This window comes from Podarcis erhardii (genome assembly GCF_964252035.2).
Source record: "Podarcis erhardii genome assembly, chromosome: 3".
Classification (NCBI taxonomy): domain Eukaryota; kingdom Metazoa; phylum Chordata; class Lepidosauria; order Squamata; family Lacertidae; genus Podarcis; species Podarcis erhardii.
In genome coordinates, this window is record NC_138507.1 from 107,840,865 (window position 1) to 107,861,231 (window position 20,367).

At 43.7% G+C, this 20,367-nt stretch overlaps 1 protein-coding gene and 1 long non-coding RNA gene across 3 annotated transcripts; one reads left to right on the forward strand and one right to left on the reverse strand.

Annotated features, from left to right (window-relative positions):
• Window positions 1-793: 793 nt before the first annotated feature.
• On the reverse strand, window positions 794-5,788 carry LOC309338075. Its single transcript, XR_014154671.1, has 3 exons — window positions 5,508-5,788; window positions 1,859-3,744; window positions 794-1,157 (listed from the first exon to the last, which is right to left on the reverse strand). It is a non-coding gene; the product is annotated as an uncharacterized lncRNA (long non-coding RNA).
• A 1,394-nt stretch (window positions 5,789-7,182) lies between these two features.
• On the forward strand, window positions 7,183-20,128 carry THUMPD2 (THUMP domain 2 tRNA and snRNA guanosine methyltransferase). Of its 2 annotated transcripts, none has more exons than XM_081854798.1 (10): window positions 7,183-7,291; window positions 9,814-9,946; window positions 12,679-13,088; window positions 14,051-14,128; window positions 15,634-15,686; window positions 16,580-16,667; window positions 17,957-18,028; window positions 18,338-18,452; window positions 18,665-18,782; window positions 19,121-20,128. In XM_081854798.1, the coding sequence occupies exons 2-10, from the start codon at window positions 9,865-9,867 to the stop codon at window positions 19,458-19,460; spliced, it is 1,356 nt and encodes a 451-aa protein (XP_081710924.1). In that variant the 5' UTR covers window positions 7,183-7,291; window positions 9,814-9,864; the 3' UTR covers window positions 19,461-20,128. The 2 variants fall into 2 exon arrangements, with proteins under 2 accessions (XP_081710924.1, XP_081710923.1); XM_081854797.1 differs by lacking the exon at window positions 7,183-7,291 and adding an exon at window positions 7,537-7,823.
• The last annotated feature ends 239 nt before the right edge of the window (window positions 20,129-20,367 follow it).

Sequence of the window (20,367 nt, forward strand, 5' to 3'; positions counted from 1 at the left end):
TATCTGATAAAAGAAAACTTTATGAAAATGATCCACAGATGGTACGTGACCCCAAGCAAATCAGCCAAAATAAATAAAAATAACAGTAATAAGTGTTGGAGATGTAAACAAAATGAAGGAACCCTATTCCACATGTGGTGGACATGTCCCTAAATAAAAAACAATTGAGACATGGTTTATGAAGAGCTAAAGAAAATGCTAAAACATACCTTTTAAAAGAAACCTGAAGCTTTCCTATTAGGAATTTTAATGATAAGCATTCCAAATAAATTTAAGTGTTTATTTGACATCAGCGGCTAGAATGTTAATAGCAAAATACTGGAAAAGTGAACTAATACCAACAAAAAATGAGTGTGAGTACCTCAAACTAGCCAAAATGACAGAACTAATAAGAAACCACTCAGGTGACAAGGTAAAAAAGGAATGTGTTTGCTTCAAAATCGGACTAAATATGGTTCCAAAAATAATACTTGGTTGTGCTTAGATTAATTTCACTGATATAATGGAAAAAAATGATTTGAATAAAGGAATACAGATTATTGGTAACTAATGAGAAGTGTTGAAGCTGCAAAGAGATATAGAGGGAAGTCAATTAACATATCAGGGATTCAAAGAAGTTTGGTGGAACAGGAAGAAAGTGATCGTAAGGAAAGAAAGAAAAGAAGAAATATTAATGTAATTTCTTTCTGGGAGCCTTTTGTATAGCTATTTAAATTATGGTTTGTATCCTTTGAACAATTGTGTGCCTATTTTTATTTTATTCTTTTCCCCTCCTTTTTTTCCTTTTCTTTTTCTGTATTTGGGCGTAATTTTTAATTTACTTTTTTTCTCTCTAGTTTTCAAAAATGCAATAAAAAAGAAGAGCCAATGGCCTACCAGAAAACACTGGGAAACCCAAAAGCAGTACCTGAGCACAACACTCTCCCCATTTGTGATTCCCAGCAACTGGTTTTCAGAAACATACTGCCTCTGACAGTAAAGGTGGAATAGAGCCATTGTGGCTAGAAGCCCACCAGACAGAAATCTTACGTCAGCACTGGCAAACAGCACAGCATCTTCCTCAGCACCCGAGGGCAGCAGTGTAGCTTTGGGGGCACAGAGAAGGCCACATAGTGCACCTCGCTCTGTCCCCCAACATCTTATTGCTTTTTGCTGTCCTTTAGTATGTAATAAACAAAAATCTGCCCTTATTCCCTTATGGGGGACACAAGAGCCCTTATAGAGTCCTTTGTAGGTTCTCCATCGGTAGGAGAAAAGAACAGAGGCCAACCAGAGAATATTGAGAAGCAAAGCAGCTAGTAAGCCTGATCTTTATTGAACTGTTGCCACAGGGTGCTCCCCTCACACGCAGGAAAGGAGGAGGACCCTGAACCAAGGTGTGCCTGCCCTTATATAGACATTTTAAATTCCCTTCCCTGGAGCTCAAGACCACCCCTCCATACATCATACATACATCACAGAAGGGGTGTAAACCAAGACCACCCCCCACAAACATCATACCTACATCACAGAAAAGGTGGTCTACAACAGAAATTTGAGTGTTGTTGTTTTTCCTGTCTGCCAGGTTATCTGATAATGCCTTATCTGATTGCCTTTCCTGGTAGTTTGGCCATTCCTTTGAGATGGTGATTACCCAATTCCTGAGACAATGGGAAGGTTCCCTCACCCCCTCCCTCCTTGCAGAGAAAACATTTGGTCAGTTTGGGAGTCAAAATGGTTTCAGGGCAGTCCTCCTGTGCGGCTCCAGACATGTGGTCCACACATCTATGTATGCGCTTGGTTGGTACATTTATGAACATTTATTATAAATGTAAGACCTTAATTTTTTTTATTACAAGTAGCTGCCACCTGAAGCAACCGCCTCACTCTGCCTAAGGGTAGGGCTGGCTTTGCTTCCTTTGCAGCAGGCTCCTTGAAAACATCCCTTTCTTGCCACTTCCAAGCTTCTTGAGAACTCAGCACAAAATGAAGGCAGCTTAGTGGGCCTCAACTGTTATAGCTAGGTCCCAACTCAGTGGAAGTACATATATTTTGCCTACAAGAGGTCCCAGTCTCTGCCACTCTAGAGTCAATGGGTGTACCATAGACAGTATCAAATTAGGTTAAGGGTATGTCTTTGTATGAGACAACTTCCTGTGTCCCTAAATTTGCTCAGCATGCCTAGTCTCTGCCAGCACACTAGGCTATGCAGTCATTTAAAGCCACTGCTGTGAGAACCTCTTAAAGAGTCAGATAAAGATCATGGGTTAATTCAATAAACAGAAACTCCCTTGTAGCTCAGAGTGCAGGCAACTCCTGAGTCTCATCAAGGTCAGGTAACCTTTTTTAAAAAAATGTTTACTAACTGCTACCTGTCATGGTGGCGCTGTGGGTTAAACCACAGAGCCTAGGACTTGCCGATCAGGTCGGCGGTTCGAATCCCCGCGACAGGGTGAGCTCCCGTTGCTCGGTCCCTGCTCCTGCCAACCTAGCAGTTCGAAAGCACATCAAAGTGCAAGTAGATAAATAGGTACCGCTCCAGCGGGAAGGTAAACGGCGTTTCCGTGCGCTGCTCTGGTTTGCCATAAGCGGCTTAGTCATACTGGCCACATGACCCAGAAGCTGTACGCCGGCTCCCTCGGCCAATAAAGTGAGATGACCGCTGCAACCTGAGTCGGTCACGACTGGATCTAATGGTCAGGGGTCCCTTTACCTTTTACCTGTCATGAGCTTTTGTTGTAAGGCAGATTACAGATTTAGAACAGGGATGGTCAGAAAGTAGTTTGAGATCTATTTGAACATCTCTGGCTGATTTACAGTAAATAAGGATTTCTGACTTTTTGTTGCTTAACAAAATCTACCCCACCCCAAATTAGGCTGCCGAAACAAAGAAAGTGTATAGGGAAACTGGGACTGGATTTTTGTGTATGAAAGGACTGTGAGCTCAGTTCTAGTACTGAAGACACTTACCTGGCTGAAGAGGTGTCCTGTTCTTTCATTTAATCTTGCACTTAGCTGCTATTAGAACCTTGGTGTTCTAGACAAAAGAAAAGCAGATCCCACAACCTTGAAGGCTACCCACCTCTGATCTAGAGTTTTAAAAATGTTCTAATTTCTAGTTTCAGCAAGGAAGCAATATCGCTTAAAATCCCTTGACAGAATTCGTAATTTTTAGTTGCAGGCAAACCATACTGGTTCATAAACACAAGAGGCATTGCACTTTCGTTGCCATCTTTCTGAAAGGAAAGGAAATGAATTACCAGTTAAAACAAAATCGAAAGGTCGCAGAGAATGAAAGTGCATTCTGGTAGTCAACCCAATCTAGGTCAGGAATCAGGACCTGAGGTGTTAAACAGAATATAAGCCTCATTCGTCTGCTGATTTTATACAGATTTCATCCAGCTCTGTGAAAATCAGAAGATTGCTGTGGTGCCAAATTATTCAAACAGATCAGAAATCCTGATAGGGAATTGTTGAGCATTTTTGCTCAAGTTCTGTCAACCAGCAGAGATAAATCCACCATTCAAATGCCAACACTGCCCTCTAGCGATTAGATGAAATGAATATACATTGCTTATTCGTTTTCAATGCCGACTCCTCAGTCACGGTGGTCTTGTGTTCCTATGTGCTCAAAGTCCTCCAGCCTGGAATGCCTTCCTCATTCTTTCAAGTAAAGGGAATGTAAGAACATAAGAAGAGCCGGCTGGATCAGGCCAATGGTCCATCTAGCCCAGCATCCTGTCCTCGCAGCAGCCAACCAGATTCCTGTTGGAAGCACACAAGCAGGAACTGAGAACGAGATCACTCTCCCCTCCTGCAGTTCATAGTTTCCAGGGCATTGCTACCATCATCATCATCATCATCATCATCATCATCATCATCATCATTTTTATTTGTATGTCGCCTTTCCACAGTTAAAAAAACAATGCTCAAGACAGCTTACAGCATAACAAGATTTACATAATTACAAAAATCATAAACAATAAATAAACCACATCAAAAAATGCACAACCAAATGGGAAACAATTTTCACATACAGTGGTACCTTGGGTTACATATGCTTCAGGTTACAGACTCCGCTAACTTCGCTAACCCAGAAATAGTACCCTGGGTTAAGAACTTTGCTTCAGGATGAGAACAGAAATCATGCTCCGGCGGTGAGGCAGCAGCAGGAGGCCCTATGAGCTAAAACGGTGCTTCAGGTTAAGAACAGTTTCAGGTTAAGCACGGACCTCCAGAACGAATTAAGTACTTAACCCGAGGTACCACTGTAAATCAAAATCTAAGACTAAGAATACAGCATTAATTAATTTTTTACATAGGTAAAAAAATAGCAGCAATTTAAACAAAAAACAAAAACAAAATGGAGCCCTCTCTGTCCAGTGGCAGCAGTCCTTTATAGAGCCCATCAGGCCCCGCCCTGGGCCAGATGGTGAGGGCAGGACTGGGACCCTCAGGCGCTGAGCAGGGGAGTCCTCCTGGGTGGTAGCCACAGCTAGTAGCCACATATAACCTTATCTTCCATTAATTTATCTCAGGCATAGGCAAACTCAGCCCTCCAGATGTTTTGGGACTACAACTCCCCTCGTCCCTGATCACTGGGCCTGTTAGCTAGGGATGATGGGAGTTGTAGTCCCAAAACATCTGGAGAGCCAAGTTTACCTATGCCTGATTTATCTCATGGTCTTTTAAAACCATCCCATTTGGTCATTGCCTCCTGTGGTGTTGAGTTCCATAGTCACACTATGCATTGAGTGAAGAAGCACTTTTATCAGTCCTGAATCTTCCAACATTCTGCCTCAAAGGGAGACTATACATCACAGATATTTTTATAGCAGTTGCAAAATGGTATAGCAGCTTTCGATTTGTGACACTTAGATGAGCAAGGTACTGATTAGCATGGAGTGGTTTGTAGGTTAATAGACACCCCCTCCCCACAAATAAACTCATCACCTGTTACAAATATCCATCTTGCCAGAGTTCAAATTTGGTCTGTCTGTTAACTCTGTTGTCAACTGCCAAGAATTTGGAGCTTATGCTGTCTGTGACATCATTCATGACAGCAGAATGTTATGTTTGCCTTCAGCTCCGGTTGTCTCCATGCCAACAGCAAGGGGTCAGGAGTATAAATCCCTCCAACTACAGAACTATCAATGCAGGAATCTCCAGCAAATTTTATTTTTGCTCTCCTGCCCTATGCCTAATAGTTGTGCGTAGCTGGAAGCCTGCTTGCAGAAGTTAGTTCTAATAGATCTCAATGAACGATTCCAATGAATGATCCAATGTTATTCAATAAATTCACCTCCAACCCCTTTCATCAGTTTATAGCATTTTTATAATTCAAACCCCTTTTGAAATGTTCAATATCTCTGGATTATTCTTCAAGTTTCTTTGGCCTTTCCTATGTAGAGGTTGTTGGTCCCTCAATTAATTTTACTGTGTAGGGGGCAGTGTCAAATAAACTCTACTCATTCCCAAGCACTTCCCCTATGATAGAAGTCAATATAGCCCCAATATTTATTTATTACCTGCCATGTTGATCCACCTTGCCAGAGTTCAGACATTGGCTGACTGTTAACTGCTTCTAACTCTGCCAAGACGTTTGAGCATAACCCGTTTAGGACATCATGCATGACATCAGAATGTCCATGTTTGAATTCTGCCCAGGCTGTCACCATGCCAACAGGGGTGGCCAGTAAACGTCTGCAACTAGACAGAGAATCAATCAGCCTGACTATCCAATACCTGTGGGTTATTGTTTATGCTTTCTTGATCCTTCCTTTTTATTATTCAGGAATAACTGGTCCTCCAAATACAGTGGTGCCTCGCAAGACGAAATTAATCCGTTCCGTGAGTCTCTTCGTCTAGCGGTTTTTTCGTCTTGCGAAGCCAGCCCATTGACGGCTTAGCGGATTAGCGCTATTAGCGGCTTATCGGCTTAGAAAAGGGGGGGGGGAGGAAAAAAACCCCGCAGGAACTCACAAGACATTTTCGTCTTGCGAAGCAAGCCCATAGGAAATTCGTTTTGCGAAGCACCTCCAAAACGGAAAACCCTTTCGTCTAGCGGGTTTTCCATCTTGCGAGGCATTCGTCTTGCGGGGCACCACTGTAATTGAATATTCAGATCAGTGGCGTAGCGTGGGTTGTCAGCACCCGGGGCAAGGAAAGTAATTTGCGCCCCCTAACCCATGGATTTGCGCCCCCTAACCCTAACCCCCAGATGTTGTGCCCGGTGCGGCCGGCCCCCCTTGCACCCCCCACGCTACGCCACTGATTCAGATCTACAATTTCCAGAGTTCCCTGAGAGAGGGATTGGCTGTTAAACCCCTCTAAGAATTGTAGCTCTGAGGGGAACCAGGTCTCCTAACAACTCTTGGCTCCCTTAATAAACTACATCTCCCAAGATCCTTTGGGGGAAGGCATGACTTTTAAATGCAGCACAAAACCATTCTGAACCAGTGCAGTACTAGGCTAGCCACCCCACCAGCTGGCAGTGTCTTTCAGTTCTGCATTAAGCTCTATTGAACTCAAGACTTCTGTGTAGGCATGCCATAGGATGGCAGCATGGCACAGTGGTTAAAGTGGACTGTGACCAGGGTTCAAATCCTAACTGGGCTACAACGCTCACTGGGTGACCTTTGGGGGCCAGCTGCTGCCTCTCAGCCTAACCTACCTCACAGGGTTGGTGGGGGAGGATTAAACAAGGATTAAGAAAACCATGTTTACTGCCCTGAGCTGCTTGGAGAAAAACGGTGGGATATAAATGCAGCAAACAGATAAAAAAAGGCTGCACTCCCTAAAGCTCTTTTTTAAAAATTAGCTCCAAAGAAGCGAATAGTGGTGGGTATAGATCAAGGGAAGCCATAGTCCCCATCGATTCTGCTTTGGTCAGACCACACCTGAAATATTGTGTCCTGTTCTGGGTGCCCAAATTTAATAAGGCTATTGAAAAGCTGGGACATGCGCAGAGGAGGGCAACTGAGATGATCAAGGGTCTGGAAACCCAGCCTTATGAAGGAGCTGAAGAAGTGTGCATGCACACGAAAGCTCATACCTAGAACTAACTTAGTTGGTCTTTAAGGTGCTACTGGAAGGAATTTTTTGTTTTGACTATGGCAGACCAACACGGCTACCTATCTGTAACTTTCAAAAGAGGAGACCGAGAGGAGATACCATAACCATCTTCCAATATCCCCTGGAAGAGGGAACAAGCTTCTTCTCTTCTCCTGCTCTGGAGGGTAGAACTCGAACTCATGGCTTCAAGCTACAAGAAAAGAGGTTCCGACCCAACATCGGGAAGAACTTTCTGACGGTCTGACTCCCTCGGGAGCTTGCGGACTCTCCTTCCTTGGGGGGGGGGGTTAAGCAGAGCTTGGCTGGCCCATCTGTCAAGGATGCCTTCAGCCGAGATTCCTGCATCGCCGGGGGTTGGGCTAGATGACCCTCGGGGGACCCTAATTCAAAGTGAAGGGCGGCCAAGGCTCTTCCCCCCCCGGAGGGGAAAACATGGCGGAGCCACCGCCTCCTCTGGGAAGGGTCGACGCCTGAAACCAAACAAGGCGGGGACTTCTCCCCCTTTCCCCCAAGGAAGCGAAGCCGCGCGGCGAAGGAGAGCCCCGGCGGCCTTCCTCGCCTCTGGCCTGTAGGAGGCAAACGCCTCACGGCGCCTGGGCGGAAGAAGGCGGGTTCTCGGCGGGGCCGCGATGGCTGACGAGGGAGGGCAGCCTCCGCCGAAAGGGCCCTGCTGCCGCGCCGGCCTCCCCGCGCGATATTTCTGCACGGCGGGCCGCGGGATGGAGCCTTTCCTGCTGAGCGAGGTGCGGACTCGGCTGGACGCCGCGCAGGTGAGGCCCTCCGGCCGGGCCGCCCGCCAGGAAGGTCCGGCGAATCCCTTTGGACCGAGAGAGCCTCGCTCCGCCTCCTTGCCGGCGGAGAGGAGGATGGGTGGCTAAACACGCTCCCTTTGTCACTTCGGAAAGGCGGTGCAGACGAGCGAGCTGACCCGGGGTTAGGTTGCTTCGTCTGCACGGCCAGTGCCGGATTGACGTATAAGCTAAACAAGATATAGCTCGTGGCCCCACTCTCGGGGGGGGGGGCAAAAAATGTAAAGGTAAAAAAACTAGATGTACATTTCCGAAATATAAGATAAAAAAGCAAATAAAATAAAACCTACATCATTTTAAGTTAGAGCTTAATAATTATTGCACTACAGTCATATTTCGGGTTACAGGCGCATCAGGTTGTGTTTTTTCGGGTTATGCATCCACCGAAACCCGTAAGTACCAGAATGGGTTACCTCCAGGTTTTGGCAGTTGCACATGGGCAGAAGCGCTAAATCGCGCTTTGCACGTGCGCAGAAACACCGAATCGCAACCCGCGTGTGCAGATGCGCCGCTGCGAGTTGCAAACGCTGTGGGTTGCGGATGTGCATCCCGCACGGATCACCGTATTAATATACTTGTTCTTAATTGTATTTCACTATTAATATACTTCTTAATTGTATTTCAGTTCAACAATTACTTTGATAAAATACATATTTTGTTATGTGCAAATGGCTTTAGATACCTATTAGGTCCATAAATTACCATATAGCATATATTCAACACAAAAAACAGTGGCAATTTGTTGTTGACAAAGGACAGCTGGACATATAAAGGGCCCCATTACCTTCAGAAGCTGAGGGCCTCATCAAATCCGGCCGTGTGCATGGCCTCTCCCTTCTGGAGCCCCTCTCCCTGTTTGCTCAGAAAGGAGAGCTCCCCACACCCTCCGTGGTCAGTGGGGGCGTTGCTCACGAAACAGGGTTGAGGACGCATTGAAAGCACATGGCTAGTTCTCCGCGCACCCCAAACCACAGAAGAATCCTGGGAACTGTAGTTTAAGGGTGCTGGGGATTCTAGCTCTGTGAGGGGCAACTGTGGTTCCTGCTGTGATCCTTTGGGAACTGTCGCGTGCATTCTGGGTGTGCGTTAAGTGTAATCATCGTTATTATTATTATTATCATTAATAATAATAATAATTTATATACCGCTCTATACCTGGGGATCTCAGGGCAGTTCACAGAATAAAATCAAGATATAAAACCACAAAATACATAATAAAAATAAAAACAACAACCCAATAGTCCCTGCCCCCCCCCAAAAAAACACATTTTAAAAGGGCATAGGACACGGTTAGGCAAACTAAGGTCCGGGGACTGGATCTGGCCCAGTCGCCTTCTCAATGCGGCCCGCAGACGGTCTGGGAATCAGCATGTTTTGACATGAGTAGAATGTGTCCTTTTATTTATTTAAAATGCATCTCTGAGTTATTTGTGGGGCATAGGAATTCGTTCTTTCCCCCAAAAAAATATAGTCCAGCCCCCCACAAGGTCCGAGGGAGGGTGGACCAGCCCCCTGCTGAAAAAGTTTGCTGACTCCTGTTATAGTATGTTAATCAGATCAACCAAAGGCCTGGTTAAAAAGGAACGTTTTTGCCAGGCGCCTAAAGGTGTATAATGAAGGCTCCAGGCAAACTTCCCTGGGAAAGCATAAGGGGCCAGTCCACCCAGTGTCTGCATCCCGGTCATAACTGGGACTGGGACTTCATCCTAGCAGTGTAACAATAAAACGGCTGGCACATTTGCAAGGCTAAGCAAAGGTCCACTGTGGTTTCAAATCCCATTTTCAAATATCATGCTCATTTCAGCCCATTTTATTAGTGCTGTGATCTGCTTTGAGGACTAAAGTAGAAGAGCAGGGTATAAATCAACCAGCTAAATCATAATAAACAAATCATTTATGGGCAATGTCATTTTCAGATTTACTATATAATCAGTGTACATTCTCTGTCAAGGTGGAATATGTATCAGGAAAAGTCTTCTTCACCACCAGCGCAGAGCTGAGTATGCTGAAGGAGCTGAAGTCTGCGGAGCGGTTGTTTTTGCTGCTGAATAAACACCCTCCACTTTCCATCTCTAGAAATAAAGGTAATTTTTTTTTTACTGTAGTCTTTTGGGTTTGCCTCGTGCAGGCCTATCTCCTGTAACACAGCGAGAAAGGCTACCCTATAACCTTCCTGCCTCTTTGTTAAAAGGAGTCAGTGCTGAGTAGCTTCCGGGTTCAGTGTGGTTCAATGTGGTTCAGATTCCTGCTCAGCTATTTATTTTTCACAGCTTGCACCTTGCCCTTTATCTGTAGACCTCGAGGCAGGTTATAACCGAGAAAGTAAACACAAAAAGCAATATTAAAAACTGCTAAATCTGTCCGTTCAGTGAATTTTGTGGACCGGGACTGTTTTCCATCTAAGGTCTGTCCCAAAAAAATCACATTTTCGGTTATTCTGCTCTTCCATGCTCTTCTTTTCCCTCTTCTTTAAACACACTTTTTACCACTGAATTGGACCAAATGGCAAACCTTATTGCCGTTTGGTCCAATTCAGTGGTGACCTTGTGTCTTCCTGGGGGAAAGCGGTGGGACAAACCCAGAGTGTACAGATACAGCTTGCCTTTCAGGTGCTCATCCAGCTTCAGCTGCTATTCATCCAAGTGAACAGCACGTTACAAGGCAAGTTACAGGTTACTGGTGGTGCCATCACAGCCATCAGCAGCACAGACCCATATTCTGGCTCCTGAGGGTTCTCCTAAGCAGCTCATTGAGGTCAGACAGGTCCTTGGCTAGCTGCTGGATCTTGGGTGAGGATTCTTGGGGGGCATCATCTAGAGGGGCTTTCCCAGTGTGCTTCACTGGGAGCTCGGGTTCTTGGCTGCTGCTGTTGCAACACGGTAGGCAGATATGATACTGAGCCAGCTCACAGGCAACATGGCCATCGCAGCAGCTGCAGGAGGTGGTAGGAAGGAGCTGCCGGGGGCTTCCTCTGTCTTCAGCATGCAAGCTGCAGAGGGCCCCAAAGGAACTAACTCTCTAGCCAAGACATCTCTCTGGCTATGCTCCTCATTTGGTGTACTTGGATAGGTGGACACTATCTCAAGACCTCACTTACCTACGTGGGTTGTTGTAAAATTTAAGATGCTGCTCGGCGCTTGTTGGAATAAGGACGAGATGCGTATTCAATAAATTGTTGTTGTTGTTGTTTAGTCGTTGAGTCATGTCCAACTCATCCAGACCCCATGGACCAGAGCACGCCAGGTACTCCTGTCTTCCACTGCCTCCCGCAGTTTGGTCAAACTCATGCTGGTAGCTTCGAGAACACTGTTCAACCATCTTGTCCTCTGTCGTCCCCTTCTCCTTGTGCCCTCCATCTTTCCCAACATCAGGGTCTTTTCCAGGGAGTCTTCTCTTCTCATGAGGTGGCCAAAGTATTGGAGCCTCAGCTTCAGGATGTGTCCTTCCAGTGAGCACTCAGGGCTGATTTCCTTCAGAATGGATGGGTTTGATCTTCTTGCAGTCCATGGGACTCTCAAGAGCTCCTCCAGCACCATAATTCAAAAGCATCAATTCTTCGACGATCAGCCTTCTTTCTGGTCCAGCTTTCACTTCCATACATCGCTACTGGGAAAACCATAGCTTTAACTATAAGGACCTTTGTCGGCAAGGTGGTGTCTCTGCTTTTTAAGATGCTGTCTAGGTTATTTAATAAATAGGGAAATTGAAAGGGGCCTATTATAGTGAGTCCCTGCTCCCCTCTCCCTTTCAACCCCATTTTGAATAAAAATTGTGCTGAAGGTCTAGGGCAGAGCTTTCCAAACGTTTCCTGCTGGTGGCATGCTTTTTAGACATTTATCATTTTGCGACACAGTAATTCAGTTTTACTAGCAAACGGGAGGTTAAACTAAGCCCTTCTTTCCAGCCCCGGGAGCAGTGCAGGGAGAGTTCACACAACACACCTGCACACTGCAGCTGACACACTAACATGCTGTGACACATGGTTTGGAAAACTCTGGTCTAGGGAAGTGTAAGCCTCCTTTCCTTTTACCTTGCTTGTTTAGCCCCTATTGCTCATGAACATTTAGGCAACCACATGGGAGCATTAGATCTACACAGGCGTACATGTGGGATTCTAGAGTCTGAGCTGTATGTTCATCAAGGTGTATGAACTAGTATACCATTATCATCACACCTTGACACATCTCCAGGATCCCATGCAGCTGGTGTTTGAGGAATAGATCCCCTTTTTTGAAAACAGAAAACAGTGATTTGATAGCTCTCAGCGTTATTTGCTTAATTAAGAAGTAAGAAAGCCCTTATTATTTTAGTCAAAAGCAGGAATGAAAACATTCATTGGTTCTCTGAATAGCTAAAACATAACCATAGGCTTCATACAAGTTTAACACCTACTTAAAAATAATAGCACAGTCCTAGCTATGTTTACCCCAAAGGAAGTCACACAGAATTTCAATGGGACTTATTCCTGTGTATTTGGGTGTAGAATTGCAATCTAAGCTTGCTTGAATGTTTCTCTTGAACACAAGCTCTCCAGCTGATTAAGGCAGCTTAGTGGCTTTCTGGTTCTTAGGTTTGGTTCTTAGGTCTTAGTATACCAGGCCCAGGAAGGAGGAAAGTGGCTTGCTAGGCAAAGTCTGGCGGATTAGATAAGATGGGGAGGAAGCATGGGTCTTAGGAGAGAAAAGTATTGCATTCCCTCACCCCCTAAGAAAACAGTCCTTGGAATATATTCTAATACTTCAAAATATACAGTTTATTGTTATGTGCTATTTATGTGCTAAAGGTTACATGAGTTTAGATTCTTCATTTCTTTCAGGCAGAGTAATTCATGACATTCAAAAACTTGTAAATGAGACTCCCAGGCACTGGCTGGATATGGTTACTCTTTGGAGAAGTCTTCATTGCCAGGAGGTGAAAGAAGAAAACAGGTGTGAGGAACGTCCAGACTCCCAGAAACGGAAGCTGGAAGAGGAGGGCAGCATCCAAAATAAAAAACAGAAGAGAGAACTAATATCGGAGACAGTTTCTGGTGAAACTCATATAGAAAACCATCAGAGCTGTAACGCCTCCGAGGTTCATAACAGCAATGGCTTGTCTTCGGGCAGATCATTTTTGGAAAAGACTCCTGAACTTATTCATGAGAAATCTGGCGAGAGCAGCAGTTGTTTCAGCTTCAGAGTTTCCTGCCGCTGTAGTGGAGCCCTTGCAAAAATATTTACTGCTCAGGTTTGTGGGGATTTCTTTGGCCACTGTGAGAACAGGATGTGGAACTAGATGGGCCTCTGGTCAGAATCCAGCAAAGCTATTCTTATGTTCTTATCTACAAACAAGATGCATGCAGCTGCTTTTAACACAATCCCAGCTTACAGCATAAGGCTGCTAATGAAATAGTTAAATGTTCTTGATTGTGTGCTGGCAGCCCAGATTATTATGCAGGCGGCTGAGGGTTTATTTCTTCGTTATGCATAATCAGTAGTCATTAAGTTTTCTGAATGGCAGAAGCATAAGGAAAAAATAGCACTGCTTGAGTGGGCTGTATAGGAATCATTAGCATTCTGCATCCTAAATAATATTTTTAAAAGCAAGCTGAGCTTTACGGACTGTCTTCTGCACCATCTTTTGGAATTCCTATTAATTGGCAAAGGGGGGGGGTGTGTGGAGTGCTGAATTACGCTTGATTATCCATACTCGAGATAAATTTCAAGACTGCTATTCTGAAGGTTTGGTTATCAAGCAAAAATAACATCTTGTCTTGTAAAGCAGAACGCTCTTAGTAGATGTTGATGAGAGCGTGGAAGAAGCAATAAATTCCGTTCTTTGAACTCTTTTTCAAAAATGTCTTCAGTTTGGAAGAATATTCCATGAAATAATTGCTTCCTCCAAGTAATTATGGATTGTGTCATTTCAAGATTTCAGTCCTTAACGTGGACTACGCTACATAGAACTTATCGGGAGTTGCTTCAAAGAAAGCATGCATAGGTTGAGACTGCAAGAGCTTTTGGCCCCAGCCACCATGGTCAAGGGTGATGGGAACTGTTTCTAACATAACAAGATATGGAAGGCACCAGGTTAGCTTCCACTGATCTCAGTCTAACCCATCTTCTTTTCTTCCTGGCCATTTCAAGTTTCAGGAGCAATTTGTCATGCCGCATGCTCAGGTCTCTCTCATTGCTGATTTGTCTTTTCAGGAGATGGGGAGGGTAATTGGAACAGCTCTTATGAAGAATTTTGGATGGAAAGCAGATTTGAGAAATCCTGACATAGAGGTAACAAAATTAATACATTGAAATGTGGGTAATCTCTGTGGATTCTTGCTCCTCAGATAAAGGTCTTGATCTGACTGAGTTGAACTTCTTTGTACACTGAAGTTCCTCTCAAAGTCCCTTTGAGATTAGGCTTTGGGAATCAAACCAATGTGTCCTTCTAACCCAGTATGCTGTCTCCAACAATGGAAAGATCCAGGTACCTTAAGAGGTTTTTAACACAGCAAGGTACTAATAGAACACAGTGATTCTGCAATAACCAGTCTCTGGATTAATGTCTGAAGACCTCCAAGCAATTGGCAGTTATGAGATTCTCTGATTTATGAATGGCAGCCCCGTCCAAATTTTATATTTTATAAATTCACTTAAAATATACTAGAATTAATGCACAGATCTGTACCTGCAGCACCGCACTCTAAAAGGGGAAACTTTTGCCACCTGGGTGAGATTAACCCCTTTGATTCCTTTTAAAAGCAGGGGTGTTACTGGACTATCATTGCCCTCATCCCTAATAAAAGTTTCTGGTCAGCAACATCCTGAGTTGTTTTAAAATTAGTCTTATTCTGTAATTCACCTAACAATAAGCAAAGACAAAAGAGCAAAGATAATGAGTTTTTAAATAACTTCAAAGCAGGATAAAGAGCATGCTAGCTGGATATCTAAAAGGGGAGTAACATACATAAAGGTCTGCAAAGGAGTAGTGAAATCTCATAGGCAAGAAGTTGCACAAGGGAGTGGTGATTTAATCAGAATTTTAGTACTCAGGAGCCAAGAAGGAGATTTGAAAGAAAGCAAAGAAATTAGATATGGAAGAGGGCAAATCTGTGAAGATGCTTTAATCTCAGAAGTTTAAACGAAATGCAACAATAAAGGAAGCCTGTGAAGAGAATCAAGATTAAAGAAAAAAAGGCAAATTTTAAACTATAAAACTGATACCTTGATAGTTCATGCTTATGGCAGTTTTTTTTTTTGTTTTTTTTTTTTTTGTTGTTTTTTGTTTTACATTTTTCATATATATTTTCCTTATAGAATTTACAGCCCAGCCCTGCAGACTTTCTGTCAAAACCCTTTGCTAAACTTCTATGGATGGTGTAGTGCTGTCTTTGAAACAGCTAATGCCACTCTCGGGCAGGCAGAAACAAATGAGTTCAGCACTGCATTGGGTTCTTCTCCACAATTATTCCTCTGTTCTTCAATCCTCAGCACCAGTATAAATATATGCACTAGCAGAGATGCACCATGGTGCAACCTCAGATCTGCACAGCTGCAACTTCTGTGCAAATCTGACGATTCCAGGGATTGCCTTTGCCCACAAGGTGTACCTATTTGATACAGATTGTCCTCAGTATAATAACTTTTGTATGAGAATCAGATTGCTTGCTAGTTTAAATTTTTTTTAAATACCATTGAAAATATCATTGAGATAGGACATTTGAATATATCTATTCAAATCGGCTAAAACTGAAAATGCAAGTAACTTTTCATTGTAAGATTCCATTGCCTTTCAGATCTTTGTGCATCTAAATGACATTTACTCTGTGATTGGGATTCCTGTTTTCAGGTAAATACTGCATTAAAAACTACAGTTCATAGTCCAAAAGGACATGTTTAATTGAAGTAAATTTCTGAGGGGTTACTATGATTCCTTGTTGTATATAATCAACAAAGAGTCCCATGGCACCTTAAAAACTTGACATTTTAATTGTGGCATGAGGCTTTATGAATTACTGCCCCCTTAAATCAGATCTGTGGACTGTTATTCTCAGGTGGCTGATGGATTAAAATAATATACATATATACTGGTGCAGAGTGCCGAAATTCTAAGCAGTAGGACCAAACTGCCATGAAACGCAAGGAGTAACAGTGAGTTTGTTGCATTTCTCTGCAGAGCCCAGATTAGATGTATAAAAGATAAGAACAGGCTGGTACAGCAGCAGTCACTGTGATGGAACTGTTGTGCTTGCTGACAATAAGAAGGGAGACAATTACTTTAGTGGAAAAGATCTTTCCAATTTCAGTTCAAAAGACTTCTGAATTAAAGTATGGTGACTTGTGAGGTCAGCTCCAGAATGTTCTGGGATGTTTAAATGTGACCAGTGACTGCTGTCTTTTGCATTTCATCATGGACTTTTGGTCCCACTGTTTGCAAAGTTATATTCCTTCCTCTGTACCCATGTGTGTATATCTGTTTATCTAGACAATTTTCCATGGGTTCTCCTGGGCTATCTCCCCATCTGTTCTAGCCCTAAGCACTTAACAACAATATATCTCATTGTCATTTGTCTCTGTATCTTAAACAAGATTTGCCACCAGCTTATTCACAAATTTGAAGATTCGGGGATAAAAACTTCTTATCTATTAGGAATAACAATAGCGCATAGTTTTAGAGTTTGAGTATATTAGAATTCTGTGTGAGAGAGAGAGATACATTTTAATATGGTGTTTTGTTTGCAGACTTCCCTTGGCAAGCAGATCATATATCAAAATAGCTGGGTTGCGATCTACCGTTGCTTGGGCTATGGCATCCCTTGCTGAAATCAAGGTAATCAGCCAAGTAGAGTTTTAGTTGCTCTGTGGTTACTGAGCAACTCTCAGTAACCAGAATCTTGCCACTGGAAGTATTTTAAATGCAAGCGAGACCTTGTCTAGTATCGTGAAGTGGCTAAGGTGGCGGTCAAAGTCCTGTTTACTTGGGAGTAAGCCCCAATGAACTCAAGCAGACTTGAGCCAGTGTGGTGTAGTGGTTAAGAGCGGTAGTCTCGTAATCTGGGGAACCGGGTTCGCGTCCCCGCTCCTCCACATGCAACTGCTGGGTGACCTTGGGCTAGTCACACTTCTTTGAAGTCTCTCAGCCCCACTCACCTCACAGAGTGTTTGTTGTGGGGGAGGAAGGGAAAGGAGAATGTTAGCCGCTTTGAGACTCCTTAAAGGGAGTGAAAGGCGGGATATCAAATCCAAACAACTCTTCTTCTTCCTCTTCTTCTTCTTCTTCTTAATTTCTGACTGAACACGCAAAAAATGGTGCTGTGTTTGGAGCTGTTTCTGCTTGGCTCCAGCCCCAGGTGCATCATGGGAATCATAATTAATACACTAAACCAGCAGCAGAGAACCCATGAGCCTCCAGATGTTTCTGGGCTCCCAACACCACCTTCCCTCTCCATTGGCCATGCTGGCTGGGCTGCTGGGAGTTGGGAGTCCCTCAGCTGCTGGAGGGCCACCAGTTCGCCAGCCCTGCCCTAAGCCATTGTTGTAAGGATTGCTGAAAAGGAACTATTAATGAACATATGGAAAATAATTCATCAGTGCCCCACAGGCAACGAGATATACGTATTATTGGGTCAGATACTTTTAAGCATGTTTGTAGATTGGGCTACATGAGTTTACAACATGTCTTTCAACTGCAGTAGCTCCATTGTTACTAATTTCACACAGTGCCCCAACTATGCAGAATGCTTTGCCATTCCCTTGCTATTGATGCTATCAATATATGAGAATTATAGTCAATTTCACAGACAGGGGCATGGGGTTCAGATATAGTCAGTTGCCCAAGGTGGACCACTGATCCTGCAACTAAGGCAGGACTTCAATCCATGCTTCCCACATCTTTGTTAACACAACAGCATCATCTGTATTCCATGTCTGTTCTTGTGGTTTATTCTAAATGACCACAGCATTGACCAGAGGAGCCTAACCATGTAAAGCTCAGTCTGTCTTTCTTTCTTGCTTCCTTTAATTTGGTAGATAAGATCTTTGTACCAGAAGACAGATTTCCTAATGTCTTGACAGATGGAATAGTGTTGTGTTTGCTTTTCTTTCTTTTTTTCTCCACAGCCTGGTGCATTTGTACTGGATCCTACATGTGGGCTAGGAACAATACTCCTAGAAGCAGCGACTGAATGGCCTGTAAGCTCCGTCATAACAGCAAGTGTGATGTCTGGCCACAGATGGCATCTTGTGGCCAAATCTGTAAATAATGAACCTCTATGAACCTCTAATATGCAGCAGCGGGGCTGAAAATTAGGTTCCAAAATTTCTCTCTAGAAAATATGTTGACTTTTAGCTTAGGCGTTCATGCTAATACAAACTACTGATTCCTTCTAGCTTGTGATTCTGCAGTTGGTGGTGTTAGTATGCCTAATTCTCAGTGATTATTTTGATAATTTATGGGGATTTTAAAAAAACCTAATGTAAATGTTTGTTTTTTCTCTTCAGAATGTGCATTATTTAGGGACTGACATAAGTGATTCACAATTAGAAGGAGCCTACACTAATATTAAAGCTGCAGGCCTAGTAGATAAAATCGGGTTACTGAAAGCTTCTGTGACAGGTAAGAGCTGGCAAGGGTATCTGCAGTACTATACAAATCAATTTATTGCTTTATATTTCCTTTATTGTAATTGAAACAATGATTTATGACTGCATCAAATACTTTGTGATGCCTTGTAGTCAGATGTTAGTCCTTAATTAGAGTTATTATTATATACAAAGGAGAATAATGGCTGAGCATTTCACATGCTTAAATATCTAAATATCTCGCAGCGTTGCCATTTCAGTCGGAAAGCATTGATGTTGTTCTTGCGGACATCCCCTTTGGAAAGAAGTTCAAAATAACAAAAGACATGACCTTACTGCCGGACGTTTTTCAAGAAATTGAGAGGTATGTGCGTTCTGATATCTGAGGCAGCAGAACTGCTACTGCAGATTAGGATCTGGCTAATGGTATTGCAGGCTAAACAAAGGAAAGTCACATTTCAACGTGGCCATGTTACCTACTAGATGAAGTTGAGAATTTAAAACAGGGAGATAAAAATCATGTTGCCAGTAGTCCTCAGTTGCTTTTAAAAGGCCATGAGTGATTTTAGAATAAACATCTCTAAGATTTGTCATGACTGCCGTATTGTTAGCCTCTGTACACTGAAAAGTCTTCTGCTGAATTAATAAATATTGTAACTGCACAAGGATATTAATAATTATCCTCCGGTTGTTCCTTTTCAGGGTACTTTGTGGTGGAGGGATTGTTGTGCTGCTACTTAGTCAAGAGCTCTACAAGCGCCTCTCTGGTGACATTGCCAGCAGTCTAGGTACTGAGAACTGCACCCCTGCAAGTCCTTGCAAGCAAAGTGCCATGATGTTAGTCAGCAACACCAAAGGAAAGAGCATTGTCCCCACAACTGTTCCCCTATCAACTCAAGAGGCAGAGAGAGAAGACACCAGCGATAAAAGGATGACTTTTGGCTCACTGGTGCTGGTGGAATCCTTGGAAGTTAGCCTTGGTAAAACAGATGCATTCATATGCAAGTATAAGAAGGTAACAGGAGGTTTTGCAAGAAGTTAGCAGCATTCAGCAAGTGTGCATGAAGCAGTTTGGAGCTTCTGCTTTGAACCATATGGATCTGGAGCAGCTGAGTTTTGGTGAGCCCAGAGCTCAGCCATCAGAATTGCCTTAGCTTCCATACCTCCAGTGAGCCCCAAAGGTATGTAGCAAGGGTCTCTAAATGAGAAGGCCTTTGGCCAAATCTAGGCCTTTAAGGGATGCTTAATTCCTTAAATTAATTACTTAATTCCTTAAAAGAGGTCTGGAGAAGGTGTGGTTAGTGTAAACAGGGCTTGCTGGCAGGCAGCTTTTATTAGGGATGTGGTGCAGGTTCACCCCTACCTTCTCAAAACAGCCTTCTAGGAAAGTAAGTTGCCGACCAGGAGCCGATATAGCATGCCCGATAAAGGAGTTGGTGGCAGTCCTTGGTGCTTACATGGGACCATTTTGCCACAATAGGGTGGGGCTCAAGGCAGGCTGTGGCAGTGTGCTGGCAGAAAGGGGCATGGTGCCTTATTTTGTGTGCTGCAGTGCTGACGCAGTAAATCACATGGGTGCAAAAATGTCTGCCTTTTTTGAGAGTAGACGTGTGGCTTATAAGCGCATCTCCTGTGTCTTTAACAAAATCCAGACATGGCTAGAGTCTGGCTGCTTTTGACCACAACATGGTAACTTCCATGCTTGACAGTGCATTACAGTGGTGCCTCGCAAGACAAAATTAATCCGTTCCGTGAGGCTCTTGGTATAGCGGTTTTTTCGTCTTGCGAAGCATGCCCATTGACAGCTTAGCGGATTAGCGCTATTAGCGGTTTAGCAGCTTTTAGCGGATCAGCTGATAAGCAGCTTAGGGCTTAGGAAAAGGGGGGGGAAGGGAGAAAAACCCGCAGGAACTCGCAAGACATTTCGTCTTGCGAAGCAAGCCCGTAGG